Source organism: Camelina sativa, chromosome 19 (genome assembly GCF_000633955.1).
Source record: "Camelina sativa cultivar DH55 chromosome 19, Cs, whole genome shotgun sequence".
Taxonomy (NCBI): Eukaryota; Viridiplantae; Streptophyta; class Magnoliopsida; order Brassicales; family Brassicaceae; genus Camelina; species Camelina sativa.
Genome location: NC_025703.1, coordinates 13,778,457 through 13,798,928, shown reverse-complemented (window position 1 = coordinate 13,798,928; position 20,472 = coordinate 13,778,457). Strand labels below are relative to the sequence as shown.

Sequence of the window (20,472 nt, the reverse complement as noted above, 5' to 3'; positions counted from 1 at the left end):
GTTAACGTTCAGGAATTACTAACCACACAATGTAGTTGCCGGCAAGAACAACATCAGCTCCAAACAACTGAACAAGTCAAAGACCTCAGTAATTTTCTCTAAACAATTAATTTTTCTTAATTATTTTCACAATATCCGAAAAGATAGACCAAAATCTTGTGCCTCAAACCGTTAAGCACATCGATTTCGGTTTTAAATTCATTAATTTATCCCTCTTTCTCATCAACTGTTTTCGAGATTATTCTCTTGATAGCAATCATGTTTCCCTGGGGATGTTCTCCTTTATAAACAATGCTGAAACCTCTTTTTCCTAAGACGTTTTGATTGCTGAAATCCTTAGCGGCTTTTCGAAGAACCTCTATTGTGTATGTACGACCACATTCACTTCATAATTGTAGGTTTCCTACACTTGTACATCCAAATCAATAAACCTATAATGGTTAGGATGACAACTGTAGCTCCAACTACAATCCCAACAATCATGAAAACCGAAACACCTCCTCTCCCTGGGTTGTACGGAACTCTCAAAATTTGGAACTGCTCCACTTAAGTTGTTGTTAGATACGTCTAGAATCCATAGAAAGGGAAGTGCAGCCAAGGATGACCGAATTTCTCCTTCGAGGTTCTTTCTTTGGAGATAAACCTCTTCTAAATTGACTAAAAGTCTTACCGCATGTGATTACGCCACCTAGAGCCAAGCCATAGAGGTTAAGGGATATGACTTGATGGTTTTGGAAGTTGCATTTAACATCTTTCCATTTGCAATAAGCAAATGAAGATATCGTAAACCATCTCAAAACAAAAAAGATCTTATTATCTTTTTACTTTTTTTAACAAAAATATATATATATATATATATATATATATAAATGCAACAATAATGTTAAAAAATAGTTGGACATCGAAATGTACATAACATACGTCATATACAAACAAATAGTTCTTTTTTTCCAAGTATTATAAAACAGAAATTCACACATGGATGTATATATACCTGCAGCAAAGAGACTTCTTAGACTTTTTCTCCTTGAAATAATTTGCACAATAATCAAAAGAAAAAAATTTGAATAAAATTAAGCAGAAACTATGAAAATTATAAGAAAAAACTGAGTAAAACATAAGTTAAATATAACTAAATACAAAGTTAAAGATCTAAAACTTGTGATATTAAAAAAAAAAGTTAACGTTCAGTAATTACTAACCCACACAATGTAGTTGCCGGCAAACAACATCGGCTGCAAACAACTGAACAAGTCAAAGACCCCAGTAATTTTCTCTAAACAATTAATTTTTCTTAATTATTTTCACAATATCCAAAAAGATAGACCAAAATCTTGTGCCTCAAACCGGTAGCACATCAATTTCGGTTTTAAATTCATTTATCCCTCTTTGTTATCAATTGTTTTCGAGATTATTCTCTTGATAGCAATCATGTTTCCCTGGGGATGTTCACAGTTCTCCTTTATAAACAATGCTGGAACCTCTTTTTCCTAAGACGTTTTCATTGCTGAAATCGTTAGTGGCTTTTCGAAGAATCTCTATTGTGTATGTATGACCACATTCACTTTCATAATTGTAGGAATAAACTTTCTTTTGCTGTCCTCGGCGATACGTCAGCTCTATGGCTTCTCGAGCAATACAAGTGTTGGAGATGACGCCGAGCATTAAAACCCTTGTTGCACCCGTAAGAGCCATCTGCTCATTACATGCTTTGGTTGATACAAAGAAGATTTTCGCATCATGCGAGTTGTTGAACTGATTAATTGAACATTTCACGAGCAGAAAGGCTGGTGTCACCTATAATCATGAAGGTTTCTTTGCCATCTTCCCAACCTTTATTCTTAGCCACAAGCCTCTGGAGAAATATCAATGGGATGACATATTGGCTCACGACAATAATCTTCTCATTTGTATAGTCGCATAACTTCACCAAACCCAGGAAGATCTTTAACCCGATCTGAGAAAGCACTTAGCACCGGGTGAAGCGTGATTCCGAGTTAGAGCATGTTTTGAAACCCTTCGTTTTGGATTTTTAATGTCGGTTTTAAGACCACCGTGAAGTCCATCAACCCCGGGTCTTCATGAAGGAACTCTCCATTGTGATTGTAGATGATCTTGTTTGTCAACATCCTTAGTTCGGTTAAGTAACCAATCTTGTCTCCATGATCCGAATCTTGACTAAGTAAAGCTTCTTCCAAATCCAATCTTGTCTCCTTTATGTTGTTATGGTATAACGTGCTAGTGAGTAGAATCTTGTTGCGCGTTTTGATACGAGCAACATCCCTAAGAACGCCCATCATCTCGTTCTCGCTCTTAAACACGATGTTGGAAACCTGCTTGCCGCATATGAAGATAATACTCCGGTTACTCATAATTGTAGGAATAAAATTTGGAACTGCTCCACTTAAGTTGTTGTTAGATATGTCTAGAATCCATAGAAAGGGAAGTGCAGCCAAGGATGACCGAATTTCTCCTTCGAGGTTTTCTTTGGAGATCAACCTCTTCTAAATTGGCTAGAAGTCTTACCGCAGGTGAGATTACTCCACCTAGAGCCAACAGCCAAGCCAGAGAGGTTAAGGGGTATGACTTGATGCTTATCGAAGTTGCATTTAACACCTTTCCATTTGCAATAAGAAAATGAAGATATCGTAAACCAACTCAAAACAAAAAAGATCTTACTATCTTTTTACTTTTTTTAACAAAAAAAATATATATATATAAATGCAACAATATTGTTAAAAAATAGTTGGACATCGAAAAGTAAATAACATACGTCATATACAAACAAATAGTTCTTTTTTCCAAGTATTATAAAACAGAAATTCAACATGGATGTATATACCTGCAGCAAAGAGACTTCTTAGACTTTTTCTCCTTGAAATAATTTGCACAATAATCAAAAGAAAAAAATTTGAATAAAATTAAGCAAAAACTATGAAAATTATAAGAAAAAAATGAGTAAAACATATGTTAAATATGAAAAAATAAAAAATTAAAAGATCCAATATATTGTGATGTTAAATTAAAACAAAACTAAATGTTTAGTAAGTATTAACTTCACAAAAAGAACATGTAGTTGCCGGCAAGAACAACATCAGCTCTAAACAAGTCAAAGACCTCAGAAAGTTTTTCTAAAAAAATAATTTTTCCTCACCATTTCACAGTATCCAGAAAGATTGACTATAAATTCTAGTGCCTTATAGAGAATTCAATAAACTTGATTATTTAATATATAATGGAAATGTTATGTGGTAAGTTATCTATCTATTCAACTAAACTAATTTGATAGAACTAAACTAAATTTTTCCCACAAACTACACTAGTTACCAGTACCACTATAACTGTAAAGTTTCTAAAATAAAAGCCTTCATATTATTCTAAACGTAAAAACTTTAAAAGAAATATAGTAAAAACCGCATTTTAATGAATGATTTTTCAACTCGTATCGATTTACATTTTCTACTAGGTACCTAAATGACCATTTGAACAAAGTCACATGTTCTATCATCAGGTGATGTGATGTAGTCTTCATCCTCTTACGTGATTATCTCATGTTTGTTGTGAATCAGGTATTTTATGCCTTTTCTGGTTTTTCGTCCAGGCTTGCTCGACTCCACCAGCAAATCCGGTCGAGTGTAGCACTAATGGGAGAAAATTGCACCATAGTCAATTCCTATGGTGCCTTCTCGGACCGTTCGACATGCATTGCTTCCATGACAGCATATCCAACGACAGAGAAAGATCTACTCGATGTCGTAGCTCAAGGAACACAAGCAAAGCAGAAGATGCGTGTGGTGAATCAATTCTCCCACAGCATGACGAAGCTTGCTTGCACTGATGGTTATGACGGCCGGCTAATCAGCACAGAGTTTCTGAACCGGACACTAAGTGTGGACGTGGAGGCAATGACGATTACGGTTCAGAGTGGGGTTTCACTGCGTCAACTCATAGAAGATGCTGCGAAGTTCGGACTCGGCACCACATTGGTGGGGACTGACGGTTGGAGGGATGATGTCTACTGGATCCCACGGCAGTACTTGGCACAGCGATCGATCTGCTTTTCATGACTACATCACGGAAATGCGAATGATCACCCCTGCGGCACCACACCTAGAGCCAAGCCAGAGAGGTTAAGGGACATGACTTGAAGTTGCATATAATACCTTTCCATTTGCAATAAGCAAATGAAGATATGGTAAACCATCTCAAAACAAAAAAAAACTTATTATCTTTTTTACTTTTTTTTAACAAAAATATATATATAAAAATGCAACAATAATGTTAAAAAAATAGTTGGACATCGAAAAGTGAATAAAATACGTCGTATACAAGGTAAACAAATATTTCTTTTATTCCAAGTATTATAAAACAGAATGTATATAGCAAAGAGACTTCTTAGACTTTACCTCCTTGAAATAATTTGCACAATAATCAAAACAAAAAAAAAATTGATCAAAATTAAGCAAAAACTATGAAAATTATAAGTAAAAAATGAGTAAAACATATGTTAAATATGAAAAAAATAAAAAATTAAAAGATCCAAAATATTGTGATATTAAAACAAAACTAAATGTTTAGTAAGTACTAACTACGCAAAAAGAACATGTAGTTGCCGGCAAGAACAACACCAGCTCTAAACAAGTCAAAGATCTCAGAAAGTTTTTCTAAAAGATTAATTATTCCTCACCAATTCCCAGTATCCAAGAAGATTGACTAAATTCTTGTGCCTCATACCGAATTCAATAAACTTGAGTACCTTCTTTTCGTGCTCTTTATGATCTCGGCTCGTTTGCCAAATGATTTCGGGTCATATTTTAATTGCCTCTGTCACTTTCATCTCTGATTTTTTTGGGCGTGGAGACGCTTCTTATATAGATAGATGAAGATCCTCGTATGAGGAAAGAAGGTTTTGAGGGTGACGATCCAAGAGTCTCGTATGGCTCGAGGATGATGGTGTGAGAGTGCAGACGGTGCAGTTCCAAGGTTTCAAATTGAGAATGGACTAGTGAAGGAGTAAAAAATGTCTAAAACGTGGATATAAGCGTAATGATTGGATGTAAATCTCAGATATTGATAGTGGTTCAATCTCGGGTTGCTTGTGCTGACCGGTACGTTCATGTTTGTGTTGGCCGGCGGGGCTATTGTTGTTTTGACCAGTAGGGTCAAGTGGAGTTGTGAACCATTGCAACGGTTGTTGGAAGAGTTTTGCAGTTTGGGTTGCGGTGTTGTCAGATTCGAGGATGAATCTTTTGTTAAAAGGGGAGAATTGTAACATCCGCTAACCAACTTTGGAGTTGGAGTGTTGACCGACACCATGGCGTGGTGTCGCTCGACACCACAAGTTGGTTTTGGCTCGGGTTTGATTTATTTTGCAAACGGTTTGGCTGTTTGGTGGAATTGAACCAGAACCCTAGCTTTATAAGGGGACGGAAATCGTCTTCTCTTTTTTTTTGGGGGGGGGGGGGGGACGTCTCTTGGTCGTAGCTACCAAGGGGAAAGAGAAAAAGAGATGGAGTTGATGCCTCCAGTGTGAACCGAGTTTGCTTGTGGGGTGAGGAGTAGAGAGGGCTGAGTTCCAGTTATGCTGTAAGAGAGGAATAATGGAGATAGATCATCCTCATGGGTGTGGAGGAAGGATGGGAGTACTTGGTGGTGGATTGAGAGAGACAAGGAGGCTCTCTCCAAGCTAGTATCCAGGTTAGTCGTATTTTTTGGTGTTAATTTGATTACGGAATCAATGGTTCTGATTTCTGAAGGTTTAGGGGTTTGTTGCGAAAGAGAGCTTGAAGGGATGCTCTGTTCGTGATTTATGGGTTGGTGTAGTTCGACACCGTGGTGATGTTGATCGACACCAATACCTACAGATAGACATCGAGAACTGGTCAGGGATGACTACTTCGGAGTAACGTTTGGATGATGAAACGAAGTCTGATTTTGCTGAAATTTGGTAGGAAGCTTCATGGTGCTATAAGCTTCATATCCAACGGTGAGTTTGTGAAATGGAAGGTTGGTTTATGATTAAATCAAGTGTTTTTACTGTGGTTAGACGGTTTTGTGGTAAGGTTGAGGTGTCGAGCGACACCAATGTGGTGTCAGTCGACGCCAGCATGTTGTTGTGTGTTTGGATCATAGGATGACAGCTGGAGTTAGGTTTGCATGAGGGGAGATCAACGGAAGTGATGTTGTAGGTGTTGGTGTCAACCGCTACAAGGAGAGTGACGTTCGACACCAGGTGGAGGTGTCATTCAACACTAGAGTTGATAGTGAATTAGAGTATTCGTGGGAAAGTGTTGTCCATGGCTGGACGGAATCAATTATTCTATCCCACCTCTCTTGTTACTCGGTCGTTAGAGGTGGCTGGTTGTGCGACTCAGTAACTAGATAAGGTGGGGTTTGGTGTATTTGTGCTAGTTTTTGTAAGGAGCGATTTCTATGTCGGTTGTCTCGTCGGAATTATAGGGTTCTAATGAGATTGTTTCCCGTAGATCATGTGTGAGGATTGGTAATCTGGATGCGGTTGTTTCATCTCCACTTTGGTAGTAATTACTGTTTGAAATAGGACGAGAACTTAAAAAAAGAAGAGGTCCAATAGACTTCCAAAGTTTGAGCCACATATTATATATAAATAACTCACACCTTAATAATTCATTGTTGATCGTTTGATAACGTAGCTGCCTTTTATACCGTAGTAGTCAAGCTACTTTAATACTATACATTAATGTTAATTTTCATTTTTATTATTATATTACTAAATCGATTTTACTGTACTGATCAAGTTCTATTTTACTTGAGTTTGACTCAAATCTTTACTATAGATTTTCTCCAACAAATATTCAACATAGATTGATAATATTCTATTTTCTGTTTTGATTAAAAAATATATTTTCAGAAGTCTATATTACATCAAAAGGAAAAAATCAGATCATCTTTATCAGAAGTTTCATCTTCCTACTTCTCTGAAATTGGATTCTCATCGACTTTAGTTTTTTCCTTCAACTGTTAGTGACTAGCACTGCCTTCTTATCTTATCGTAATAAGGTTTATGTTCAATAAAACTCTCATCTTTGTTAAACAAACGTAGTCTATGGTCAAAGGAACACTTTTGATATAATTCTTTTTTTCTTGTTTTTTGTATGGTGTAGGTTATATTGTTCCATCGAGTATCAATTAATCTCACTAATTGAATCACATGTACGTTCGTTTTCTGCAGGTTTTTTGAACCTCTTAATTACTAAAATAAATAAAATGTTTCATACATGACTAATATAAACTATTTGTTTCCTGTACAAAGGTTGTCAGACGGAGAAGAAATCGAAATTGCAAGAGAACAACTCTAGGTTGAAGATTTGGATACAAAGATAATGCATTTGTTGGTGACATTAATAGGGTTAGCACAAGTATTGATTGCACATCAATATTTAAAACGGAAAGATTACATCGAGTATCCAACCCAACGACAAATCACAAGAATTATATATGCAATGTGTTACGAGAAGATAACGATCATTTTTGGGAGTTATATCGTATTAATCCAGAGGTGTTTCTGAAGCTATGTCAGCTTATAAGAGATATGACACATTTAAAAGATACAAGATTCATCTGCGTTGAAGAAATGATTGCCACCTTTGCCAAAATTCAAGGTATGGTCACACTAGAGATATTTTTGGAAGATCAAAATTTGCTACAAGTACAAATTTTCATAAGGTTATGAAGGCAATAAATACAATTGCTCCGAGTTTGATGGCCAAGCCTAACATTATGGTAGCTTCAAGATTTTATCTTTATTTCAAGGTATATATACGTAGTTTATATTTCTTTCTATTTTGTTTACTATTGTGTTTTTTAAAACTAATATCTCAGTCCTATTTTTTCTTTTAGAATTGTTTGGGAGCAATTGATGGTATACAAATACTTGCTATGGTATCTAACAGTAAGTCTCCAAGCTACCGTAATCGAAAAAGAGTAATATCGCAGAATGTATTGGCTGTTTGCAACTTTGATATGGAATTCATATACGCTCTCAGTGGATAGGAAGGTTCAGCACATGATTCAAAAGTATTATATGATACTTTAACAAGAAAGACTAATAGATTTGTGGTTCCACAAGGTAATTATTATATTTTATGATAAACTAATAATTTTATGTATCATATGATAAGCTAATAATTACATATTATATTTTTTTCCCAGGAAAATTTTATTTAGCTGATTGTGGATTTGCGAATAGACGCAAATTTTTGGCTCCTTTTCGAGCTATTAAGTATCACTTCCAAGATTTTACTGGCCAAGGTTGCGATCCGGAAATTCCTCATGAATTGTTCAATCATCGTCATTTATCTTTACGAAACGTGATTGAGAGAATTTTTGGAGTTTTCAAATCATGGTTTGTAATATTTAAAACCGCTCCTCCGTTTTCTTATAAAACACAAACAGAATTAGTGTTGGCTTGTGCAGCCTTACACAATTGTCTGCGCAAGCAGTGTCGGTCAGATGAATTTCCTGTACTTGAAGAAGAATTTGGAGTTATTGATGAAGAAAACATGGAAGACAACACTCCATTAGATGGTTCTCAAAATAATGAAGAAGTTTTTGAGACACAAGATCAAAAAAGAGAAAGTGATAATATATGGAGAGAAGCAATGGCTCAGCAAATGTGAAGCCTATACTATTATCTTTTTTTTTGGTAGAAGAGGGGGAAGCAAAGCCTCCCCATTTATTAAAAAAATACAAGAAAAAGCAAACTACTCTCTGACAGTTCGTGCATGAGTGCACCCAACAACATCTTCAAACAGTAGACCTTGAACACAATCAGGCCTAACATCCAGAGAATGAAAATCTAAAGGAAGAGAAAACGCATAGTTCGCTAATCCGTCTGCAACACAATTAGCCTTCCTATACACGTGACAAATACGGACTAACCAGTCCTTCGAAATCAAGCCATAACACAAACGTACTATGAAAGACAGGGGATGATTATCATTGATCTCTGATGTTAGAAACCCAACCACTACCTTAGAGTCCACCTAAAGCTCCACTCATGTATAGCCCTTCTCCCATGCCATCACTAACCCGTAATAGACTCCCCACAGTTCTACAAGAGGAGCTAAGCAGAACCTGATATTCAAAGCAAAAACCGCAAGCCAATTACCTTCACCATCACGTAGTACACCTCCAGTTGTCGCCTTCTTGGGGTTACCATGCGAGGCCCCATCCGTATTCAGTTTTATCCAGCCAACTCGCGGAGGAGACCATGCTATAAAATGTTCCTCACTGCCCCCTTCAGCACGCTCACCACGCAATGCCAAAAACGCCATATCGCACTCCTCTGCTAACTTTATTAAGAAACGAAATCTGTCACGAAACTTTCCCAAACCACCAAACACATCTCCACACCTCCACTTCCACCCCCACCAAACTGCTCCCGCAAACAAGGTAGCCCAGGAGTAGCTTTCACTTCCCGCAGTATCATTCAGATTAACAAATAACAATTCCAACAAAGAGGCTGCAAAGAAAGCAGTACGCTTACTCGACTATACTATACGCTGCCAAACTACTGCCATGGCCAGAAAATCCCGCAAAACATGTAACAGTGTCTCCTCTCCACCGTTGCAAACAGAACAAAGACTTGAAGTACTCAAGTGTCAGCAAAACCGTTCAACATTAGTCATCACCACTTGATGAGAAACAAGCCAAAAGAAGCACCGAACTCTCTCTGTAGTCCTCACACGCCAAATACAATCAAAGAGTCTGCTCATGTCCTATCAGTGAGCATAATTCCTGCACAATAGCCTATATGCCGAACTCACAGTGAAGCATCCATTCGCTGTCTCACCCCACGATAGTCGATCATGGGCACCAGTAACATTATCAATGACTACTGATTTCAAACGAAGTTGTACCGTCTCCGCTAAATATGGAACCAACTGACTCAAATGCCACTTGTGGTATTCTGCCAAGCATCACGAGCTCTCATTTCCAACCAATGTAACGGCAACTCCGCAGTTTCCACGTCTAACAAAGGCGTATCTAGGAGCCATTTGTCACGCCAAAACCATATTTCACTACCATCACCCATCACCCAGCTCAGTCCTGGTAGTACCACCTCTCGCAACCCCACACATACACTTCGCCAAGTTGAAGACCATGTTCCTTTAGGCACCAACCACGATTCGTCATGAACACTACCCACTTTATATTTAGCCCTCAAAATCCGTGCCCACAAGTTATTGGTATCATGCAGTAAACGCCGTCCGACCTTTCCAAGCAGAGCTTTATTCATCCCTTGTGCTTTACGAATCCCCAAGCCACCTTCACACTTAGGTAAACACACGGTATCCCAAGCCACCAAATGGAGTTTCCACTTCTCCCTTACACTCCCCACAAGAACCCTCGCGAGACTTTGTCCAAAGAAGCCCATATTGACTTTGGTAAGCAAATGGTACTCATTGAGTGAATTGGGATGGATGATAAAACAGCCTTAGTCAAAGTTAAGCGGCCAGCAAAACTCAGAAATATCTCCTTCCAATCAGATAATCTCGATGAAACCTTTTCTAAAACCTCACCAAAGGTCTCTTTGTTAATTCTTTTATGAAGGACTGACATCCCAAGATACTTCCCTAGGTATTTAGTAGCCTTGATCCCACTTGCCTCACTTATCCTCTCCGCTAGATCACGACCTACATTCTCCGAGAAAAATACTTTTGACTTCTCCAAGCTCACTTTCTGTCCCGAGGCAAAGCATAATCGCTCCAACACCTTCCGACTAACTCGTACTTGTGCAACAGATGCCTCAGCATAAAGAATTAGGTCATCGGCAAAAGAAACATGCAAGAGTCTTTGGCCCCCTCTCGACAGACAAATTGGTTTCCATTCTTTTGCATCCACTGCTAACTCAATCAGGTGGCACAGTCTCTTTAAGCATAGGACGAAGAAGTATGATGACAAAGGATCACTTTGTCGGAGTCCTCTGGATGGTCTAAACGGTCTCGTCTTCTCTTCATTCCATAAGACCTTCATTGAAGGGTTCTCCACACACTGCATAATCCAACAATGCCAGTTATTAGATAGACCTGCCACACATATAGTATCCTCCAAGAAATCCCATCGAACCCGATCATAGGCCTTCTCAAGGTCCAATTTCAGCAACATCCAACCTTTTGTTCCCTATCTTATGTCGCATAGAGTGTACTGCCTCTTGAACCACCACAATGTTATCCGTATTCAATCTTCCTGGAATGAAACTCGTTTGAGCAGGTCCAATAAGCTTAGGCATCACTTTCTTCAGCCTAGTGACCATTGTTTTCGTAATCATTTTGAATAAAATGTTGCATAAGCTTATAGGCCGAAAATGGGACATTAACTCCGGTTTACTCAACTTTGGAAGCTCCCCATGAGTTAACTTAAAAAAACCAGTATGTAAAAGACTCTCGGCTTCCAGATCAACCCCCTCCAGCGAGTACAATTTCTTATAAAAGGCAATTGCCATTTGTTCTAACTCCTGTGCATCCGAGACCCATCTTCCCTCGTCATTTTTCAGCATTTCAATCCTATTCTTTTGCCTTCGAATAATAGTGGAGGTATGAAAAAACTTTGTATTCCTCTCCCCCAAAGCAATCCAATTCCAGTTGATCTTGCACCCTTGTAATCGACGCAGACAGACGCTCTTTCCGTCTCTGGATATCTCCAAATGCTTCATAGTTCCACTTCTTAAGCGTAACTGTCAATCTCTGCAAAGCTAATTGTGTTGTAATCGCTATATCCCAGGACGATGCCAACATATCTTTAAACTCAAGATGGGACAACCACGCAGCTTCAAACCTAAACGGTCTCCGCCGCGGATCACACTGAACCTCTGGACTCATCTGCACTTAAAGTGGAGCATGATCCGATGCCTGTGTCACAGTTTTTTTGTGACATCTTAGACGTGTCTGAGCACAACACAACACCCTGTTCAAGAACTTAGCCACATAATTATGAACCACACGCCCTCTCCGCCCTGTAAATTTATAGCCCTTAAACCCCATGTCGATCAGGGAGTTAGCGTTAATCAACGAACCATGCTCCAGTGAATCGGGAGACAAACGTCCATTACCGCCTGACCGTTCATCTAGCCGTACTACAATATTAAAATCACCACCCACCATAAAAGATTCACTGATCCCCTCAATCACTTCACTCAGCTTATCCCAAATCCCACATCGTCCGGTCGGTGTAGGATCTGCATAGACGACGATTATATGCATCGGATTCACTCCATCATCCACCCTGGCAAGAACAAGCTTTTCGGAGGACTCAACAATTGACATGAAACCGACATCCGTTCGCCACAATAAACAGATCCCTCCACTTTTTCCTACGGCATCAACCTAAAAGGAGTGATCATAAACTAATCCCTGACAAATGCGAACTGCTTGATACCCACCAGCATGATTTTCAAACAGAGCAGTAACTGCATCTGGGAGTAGTATTGATGCAGAAGGAGAGACCACTGGCCTATTATAGTCATTCCTTGACAGATAGACAACGCCTCAAGTCAGTTTACGAGAGGGAGCTGATGGCAATCGTTTTTGCCATACAAAAGTGGAGGCATTATCTACTCGGAAGGAAGTTCCTGGTGAGAACGGATCAGAAGAATCTGAAATTCATGTTGGAGCAGAGGGAGATTAACATGGACTACCAACGATGGCTCTCCAAATTGCTAGGGTTTGACTTCGACATTCAGTACAAACCGGGGTTAGAGAACAAAGCGGCAGACGCCTTGTCACGCAAAGAAGTGGTATCAACCTTGTTTGCTATGTCGATCCCTGCGACAATCCAGTTGGAGGAAATTTGTTCTGAGGTGGATAAGGACGAGGAACTGCAGAACATTTTCCGAGATCTCGCTACAAATGCTGAATCTCATCCAAATTTCTCTTTGGTGAACGGACGGTTGCTTAGGCAAGGTAGACTGGTTATTCTGAAAACTTCTGCAGTCATCGGATTGATCCTGAAAGAGTTTCATGATGGAAAAATGGGTGGACATGGAGGGGTACTCAAAACACAGAAAAGGATCAGTGATATGTTCTACTGGTCGGGGATGATGCAGGACATCAGACAATATGTTGCTGCGTGTCAAGTTTGCCAGAGATACAAATACTCGACTTTGGCTCCTGGGGGACTACTACAGCCTCTGCCAATACTAGAGAAGATATGGGAAGACTTGTCCATGGATTTTGTAAAAGGACTACCAAATTCGGGAGGCAATAACGCGATCTTGGTGGTGGTGGACAGGTTGTCTAAGTATGTGTATTTCTTACGGTTGAAGCATCTATTTACAGCAGCAGACGTGGCGAATCTGTTTGTGCAAGAAATCATAAGTTACATGGGTTCCCTCGATCCATTGTCTCCGACATGGATAAGGTTTTCACCAGTCAGCTTTGGAAGGAGTTGTTTAAACTAGCCAGAACCAAACTATGCTTTAGTATAGCGTACCATGCTCAATATGATGGACAAACAGAAGTAACGAATCGCAGCCTGGAAACCTACCTTCGATGCTTTGCAGGGGACCACCCTCGTACTTGGGCTCAATATCTGGCATGGACAGAGTACTGCTACAATTCATCGTTCCATTTAGCCATAGGAACGACTCCCTTCCAAGCAGTGTATGGCAGGGAACCTCCCCTAGTAATCAAGTATGAGAATGGTTCGACAGCCAATGCGGATTTGGAGAAACAAATGCTGGAAAGGTATGCAGTGTTATCAGTGATCAAGGCTCAACTACACAAGGCTCAGCAACAAATGAAGAAGAGAGCTGATGGACACAGAAAAGAGGTAGAGTTTGAGATTGGGGAACAAGTATATTTGTAAATGAGACCATACAGGCGTCGCTCATTGGCCAGGCGAGTCAATGAGAAACTGGCAGCTCGCTATTATGTACCATACCCCGTGGAAGCAAAGTTTGGGAAGGTAGCTTATCGGCTGAAGCTACCAGTCGAGGCTAAGATACACCCCACTTTTCATGTGTCCCAGTTAAAGCGAGCGATAGGAGAACTACCAGCAACAACCTCCATTCCTAATCAGATAACTGAAGACGGGTTTCTCCATGCAGAGCCGGAAGCAGTAGCAGGTACTCGTAAAAACACTGTCACCGGTCAGTCGGAAGTGCTTATCAAGTGGAAGAGAATGCCAAATTATGAGAGCTCCTAGGAGTGGGTTTCCACCATCAAGGGACAGTTTCCCAATTTCAACCTTGAGATCAAGGTTGTAGTTGAAGGGGAGGGCAATGATACATATGAAGCAAGACATCCACCAGTTCTGTTTCTGTATCGAAGGAGGCTCAAGGCCCAAGAAGGATCCAACAAGGGAGGAAGGACCTAGAACCGGTGAGGTGTCCTGTCGACTGGAAGGATCAGGAGAAGACTGTTCACCATGGTTAGTAATAAAGTAACCATAGTTAAGTAATAAGTCTCTATGCTAGTTGGCGTGATCACTGTATCGAGTCAAAACGGCTACTAGTGCTAATAAGACAAGAAGTAATATAAAGTAGAAGGTAAGGGAGAGGACAGAGATATCTAGATTCTGGATCAACTTGTAAGGGGGAGGGAGAGAATCCGTAAGTTCTCTCAAGTCTTGTATTCCGATATCTCATTAATAAAGAAGTATTTTCATATCAATTGGTTATTTACAAGTTTGGATATCTAATATCTATCATTTGGTTGTTCTTTGGGTTGTTTTGTGAGTTTTTCGTAGCTCCTGAGGTTTGGATTCGTTCTTGGGATCGTGTGAGACGAAAAGGAGAAGCTTGGAGGCGAGATTCTGAGGTTATGTTCGAAGGAAATCGCTGCGCGGCATCGGTGTCGGTCGACACCAACCATGTGGAGGTGTCGGCCGACACCGTTAGGGTTTCGGGAGTGTCGAGCAGGTGTCTGTCGACACCAGATGACCAGTGTTGGTCAACACCTTCGGGTGTCGGTCGACATCCTTCTGACAATAACTGGTTTATGTCGTGTTGCTTTGTGCATATTTCTGGTTTGTTTAATTATTGTTGTTTGTGGCATGGGAGATCTTATCGCTTGTGTGTATAGCCCAATAGATGGAAGGATAGCCTCACTAAGTATTTCTGGTAATACTTACGCCTCTCTTTTGTGTTGTGGCACAGGTAAAGGCAAAATGTGATCGTGAGATCAAGGCGATGAAGAGGAGGATGTTCTAGAGGCTTGGTTGTTTGCTCTGTGTCTTTGTTAGGATGCTAGAGTGGAACTTAGTGGTCTAGAATGGATGTTAGGAGTGTTGGTTTCATTATTGGTTATGTTCTGGTTTATTGTTGAATTGATGTTATTGATAACTCTCTAATTTACATGTTTTAAGCATCCCTTTTTGTCCATATTTTGCATTGCTTTTACTCTAACCTTAGCATTTTTAGGTCATTAACTGTATGAATTCGCTTTTAGGCCATTTAGGGTGTTGCATTCTTGCATTTGCATATTTTGGATGAAAACAGGTGCTTTAGAGCCTAAAATGGGGAGAAACAAGGTCAAATCCGAGGATGTACCCGAAGGAGCTATTGAGCAGGAAGAACAGTCCGAACACCAACCCGATCGAAGAGGATCCAAGAGCAGGAAGAACAATCCGAAGACCTATTTGAAGAGCAACCCGAGCCCATCCTCGAGCACCTCATCGAGCTGACCCTCGGGCAGGACTGAGAAGTTAGGGTTAATAGGTTTCCATATATAAACCCCCCTCTTCTTCCTCTCGCCCTAGCACGCCGCAGACACTCAAACCAGAGAGCGAGAGCTTCTGAGAGAGATCTAGAGCGACTCAAACACTTTTTTCTACTTTGTTAGGATTTATTTTACATTTCTTTGCTATCCTTTTAGATTTCTACTCTGTATTCTTTCATTTTCTATCTTATTTTTAATACAATACAATTTTCGTTTATCTATGCTTTTGTGTTTTCTGCAATGAGATCTGAGTAGTGAAACAAATTTTCTAGGGATGGGATAGACAATTTTATGTTCTTGATCGGTTAGGATGTCTTAGCTTGGATGTTTATGTTTTATAAATTCCCTTCTACATTGGTGTTCTTAATGCTATCAATAGACCGAGAGGTTGAGATTAGATCTAGGGTGTTTTACCATCGAGAGGTGTAGATGAAATGCTTGAATCAATCAATGCTAGAGATTTACTCACTTAGCCTAAGAGATTAGATGTTTAAGGAGTTTATTGATAATAATGAATCGGTTTGTATTGCCTGCTTGGTCATGTTTCTCTAATGAGAGTTGGGTAGGGGAGTGATCAAGGTTGATTGTTTCTATCACGAGAGTGTTTTAACAAGGTTTTAGAGATTCATTGTCTAGGGAATATTTGCTTGAGGCATGTAGGACATTCATACTGGTCAGGAACGCTTAGGAGTCGATTACCCCATCCTTAGGAGCTTTCACATTTTGATTGTTTAAATTTTCATTCATAACTCGATCACTTACCCGAACAGGTACATGATCACCTGCTTCGAGCTCTTCGTACTCATCTTGTTTACTCGATCACCCCACCCAATCCTGTACTCGAATGCTTGCATCGAGTGCTTAGGTCATGTGGTTCTTGTTTATCTGCTTTCTTTTGTTTATTTTAGAACTGTTAGATCAAACCCATTGATTGCTTGCATAACAACCATTTGGATTGATAACCATTTGTACTACAACTGTATAGGGAATTGATACCCTAGGTGAAAATCCTGTTATCAGTTATGTTATTATTTAATGGTTATTGGATTTATTATTTGTTATCTGCTGTTGTTTATGATTTGGGGTAGGTTGCTAGTGAGTATATGGGATCACTAGATATTAGGTTAATAAAAAAAATGGATCGAGTTGTTTCATATATATATGAAGATGAAAGAAGCTGGTGTAAGACAATTTCTACTATTCTATTACAATAAAAATATGTAGTAGAAAAGTATTGAAAGCTATTGAAAAGTATATATATTATTGTATATGGGAACAAAATTTATTGTTAATGCGTTATAGTCTCCCATATCTCGAAGTTAAAAGGGTCTAAGTTATAATAATACATGACCCAATCTGATAATGTTATTGATTATTAAGTGAGATTTATGGGTTGAATCTAAAAACAGTAAGTTAAATTATATAATTGTAATATTGAATAAAAAGTTGTTAAAATCTAACATTTAAACCATAAAAAGTAAATTTTGTCGGGTACAATCAATATTAGAACAGTAGACATATCTATTTTTAAGTTGATTAATTTACGATTCTAAAAACAAATCATCTTGTATGGTACACTGCAGGTGAAAACTTATAATTAACATTCAAAATACAATTATACAACCTGGAAAGACAACAAAAATTAACAAACAAAATTTTTTAAAAAAATAATTTTAAAAAATTGTCCACTGTTGGTTAAAATCTGGTAGTATACTAGAAGTATTAAAATATGAAACCATCAACTGAAATTCAGGAAGTCAAGGATGCACTAAGGACAATTCTAGGGGTGAATCTCTCTTATTCACCTCTTTAATTTTAAGGAAACAAATCTTAATCAAGGAAAAAATTATGAGATCCATCAATTTTAAAAATTTTAGTTTTAATATTATATTACAGTTTTTGATTATCACACATAAACTCTAAAAATCTATACTATTAATTGGAGAGCACACTTAGGAATAAAAAATATATAAACAAAACAGAATTTCATGAATTATCCCTACGAATTAAAGAAACGAAGAAGATTGGAAAAAAAAAAAGAGAGAGCAAAGTGGTAAACTAAAGAGGTCAAAACACGCGGACCCTAAATGTTTGGGGATTACATCATTCAGATCTTGTATATCATGCATGAGTATCCAAACAGTTTGTACTTGCCAAACCTGTAAGCAAATTCAAATAATAAATAAATACGAAAATGTGCACGTTAGATTAGGAAATAAGCTTATAATCAAATCTGTACACCATAAAAAGTGGAGCGAGTAAACAGAAAACTTATTTCTTCATTCAATTTTCGAAAAAAAAAAAAAAATCAAAAACTCGAATCAATGGATTTATTACCTAACATGCAGTTCAAAATATTTTAGATTGCCAAACAAATAAATAATTATGCAAATTTAACGCCGATGATATATTTCGAATCTACACATTTCAGTAAGTTTTAAATATATTATAGCTAAATTATAGTAACTTTTAAAATTGTATTAACTAATTATTCGCATCTTCTAAACTTTAGCAACTAACACGGATTTGAAATTTAAGAATTTATGTTTAAAATATATTACCATATCTCATCGTAATAAGCACATTCTAGAATTATACCATTTTACCAAACTGACTCCAATAGTTCTATAAATACAGACCTCTACTCAAGATCTAATAAACCACTTGAATTATTCAACCACACAAAAAAAAAAACTTGATCCCAAATTTAGTGTATCACTTTGATCCCAAAGTGTCCAAGCTTAAGTCTCTTTATTCTTATGCATTGTTTATCAAAATATGAAACTAATGTCACTATTGTCGTTATATGAAACAGGATGAAGAAGACATCGAATAGAAGGACGCCTACACCATCTCTCAACTCTCAAACCCGAAATTCATGAGGAATTGTTTTTCATATAATTTCTACAAATACATCAATATTAATGATTTATAATTTGTAAAAATTACAAGGCAATAATATTAGATTTTTATTTTAAAAATTTATAAATCATTATTTATAATGATAACTAGTAAAAATCTATCTTTCTCAACAATTTTTTCTTTTTATTAATTAGAAAGAGAGGGAGAGAGTACCTATTAAAAAGACTTCCACATCTTCTTAAAAGCCAAACACAATTACTATTGGATCAGCGATGACTATTTATATTGATCTCAGCTCATCCTTCCTCTTCATCCAATCCAGAGTAAGAAGATACAACTCCATATCCTCAGTAAACAATCTCCCAAAACGCACTGTTTTATCCCTCTCTTCTGCTCTCACCTCACAAGGCGACAAACACATGACTCCACTAAAAGGAAAAGGCAATGATCCCAACTCTGCCTTTGAATTTAAGTCATATATGATTCGTAAGGCTGAATTCGTAAATGCCACTCTCGACGTTTCCGTACCACTTTCGAAACCCCTCACAATCCAAGAGGCGGTGCGGTACTCTTTGCTAGCAGGTGGAAAACGTGTCAGGCCTCTACTTTGCATTGCAGCATGCGAGCTTGTGGGTGGCCATGAGGCTACCGCCATGTCATCCGCTTGCGCAGTCGAGATGATCCACACGAGCTCTCTCGTTCATGATGACCTTCCCTGCATGGACAATGCTGACCTCCGCCGAGGCAAGCCCACCAACCACAAGGTATTTTGTTAAATCGTTAGAGTTGAATCATCCATTGACGTTAACGTATGGATGATTTAAAACAAGGTGTTTGGAGAAAACATGGCGGTTTTGGCGGGTGACGCATTATTTGCTTTAGCGTTTGAACACATGACGGCCTTGTCGAGTGCGTTGGTTGTTTCCCCTGAGAGGAAGATCTGTGCGGTAATTGAGCTTGCAAAGGCCATAGGGACAAAAGGTCTAGTGGCTGGGCAAGTGATCGACTTATGTAGCGAAGGGCTGGATCCAAACGATGTGGGATTGGAGCATCTAGAGTTCATCCACCTCCACAAAACGGCCGCTTTGTTGGAGGCAGCGGCGGTTGTAGGAGCCATATTGGGAGGTGGAACAGAGGAAGAGATCGAAAAGCTAAGAAAGTATGCGAGATGTATTGGGCTGATGTTTCAGGTGGTTGATGATATACTTGACGTAACGAAATCTACTGATGAACTGGGTAAGAGCGCCATAAATGACGTTATTGCTGGCAAACTTACATATCCGAGGTTGATTGGTTTGGAGAAATCGAGGGAACTTGCGAAGAAATTAAGCAAAGAAGCAGAGGAACAGCTTCTAGGGTTTGATCCGAATAAGGCGGTTCCTCTGGTGGCCCTTGCTAGTTACATTGTTGGAAGTCACAGCTGATCATAAATGCATCTAAATGTCCTAACAAGTCCGTTTAGTTAAATTTCTCTCCTCGTGTTGATTCTTATGAACCAATTATGGTGTGGTCATTTGTATATGTTTCTTTTAAAAAAAATATGATTACATGGGAAGGCCCATGGACAATTGAACATTGGTTTAACTGAAAAGTCAAAACCCAAAATTTTGTAAGCGTTGAGTGCTTTTTTTTTTTTTTTTTCTTGAATGACTTAGTCTCCTTTAACGTATAGGAAATATAATTGAATGATTATTATGTGTAGTGTTTACATCAAATATATAGGATACAAATAAAATCATAGGATAACTCAATTACAATTAGATCCTTAAACTATATTACTCTTACACGTCCCTACAAGATGAATGTAGTTGACAAACTCCAATCTTGCTATTGAGTGTTTGAAAGCGTGGTCGTGGTAGAGGTTTGGTGAGAATATCGGCCAACTGATCCTGAGTGTGTTTGTGAGCAACAC

At 38.5% G+C, this 20,472-nt stretch overlaps 3 protein-coding genes across 3 annotated transcripts; 1 reads left to right on the top strand and 2 right to left on the bottom strand.

Annotated features, from left to right (window-relative positions):
- On the bottom strand, positions 1,998-2,372 carry LOC109130832 (protein CHROMATIN REMODELING 35-like). The gene has a single exon (XM_019240899.1). The coding sequence runs from the start codon at positions 2,370-2,372 to the stop codon at positions 1,998-2,000; it is 375 nt and encodes a 124-aa protein (XP_019096444.1).
- Positions 11,547-12,305, bottom strand: LOC104767797. Its single transcript, XM_010491773.1, has 2 exons — positions 11,946-12,305; positions 11,547-11,861 (listed from the first exon to the last, which is right to left on the bottom strand). Exons 1-2 carry the CDS (start codon positions 12,303-12,305, stop codon positions 11,547-11,549), a joined length of 675 nt encoding a protein of 224 aa, XP_010490075.1.
- LOC104767796 (geranylgeranyl pyrophosphate synthase 9, chloroplastic-like) lies at positions 18,833-19,984 on the top strand. The gene is made up of 2 exons (XM_010491772.1): positions 18,833-19,324; positions 19,391-19,984. Exons 1-2 carry the CDS (start codon positions 18,833-18,835, stop codon positions 19,982-19,984), a joined length of 1,086 nt encoding a protein of 361 aa, XP_010490074.1.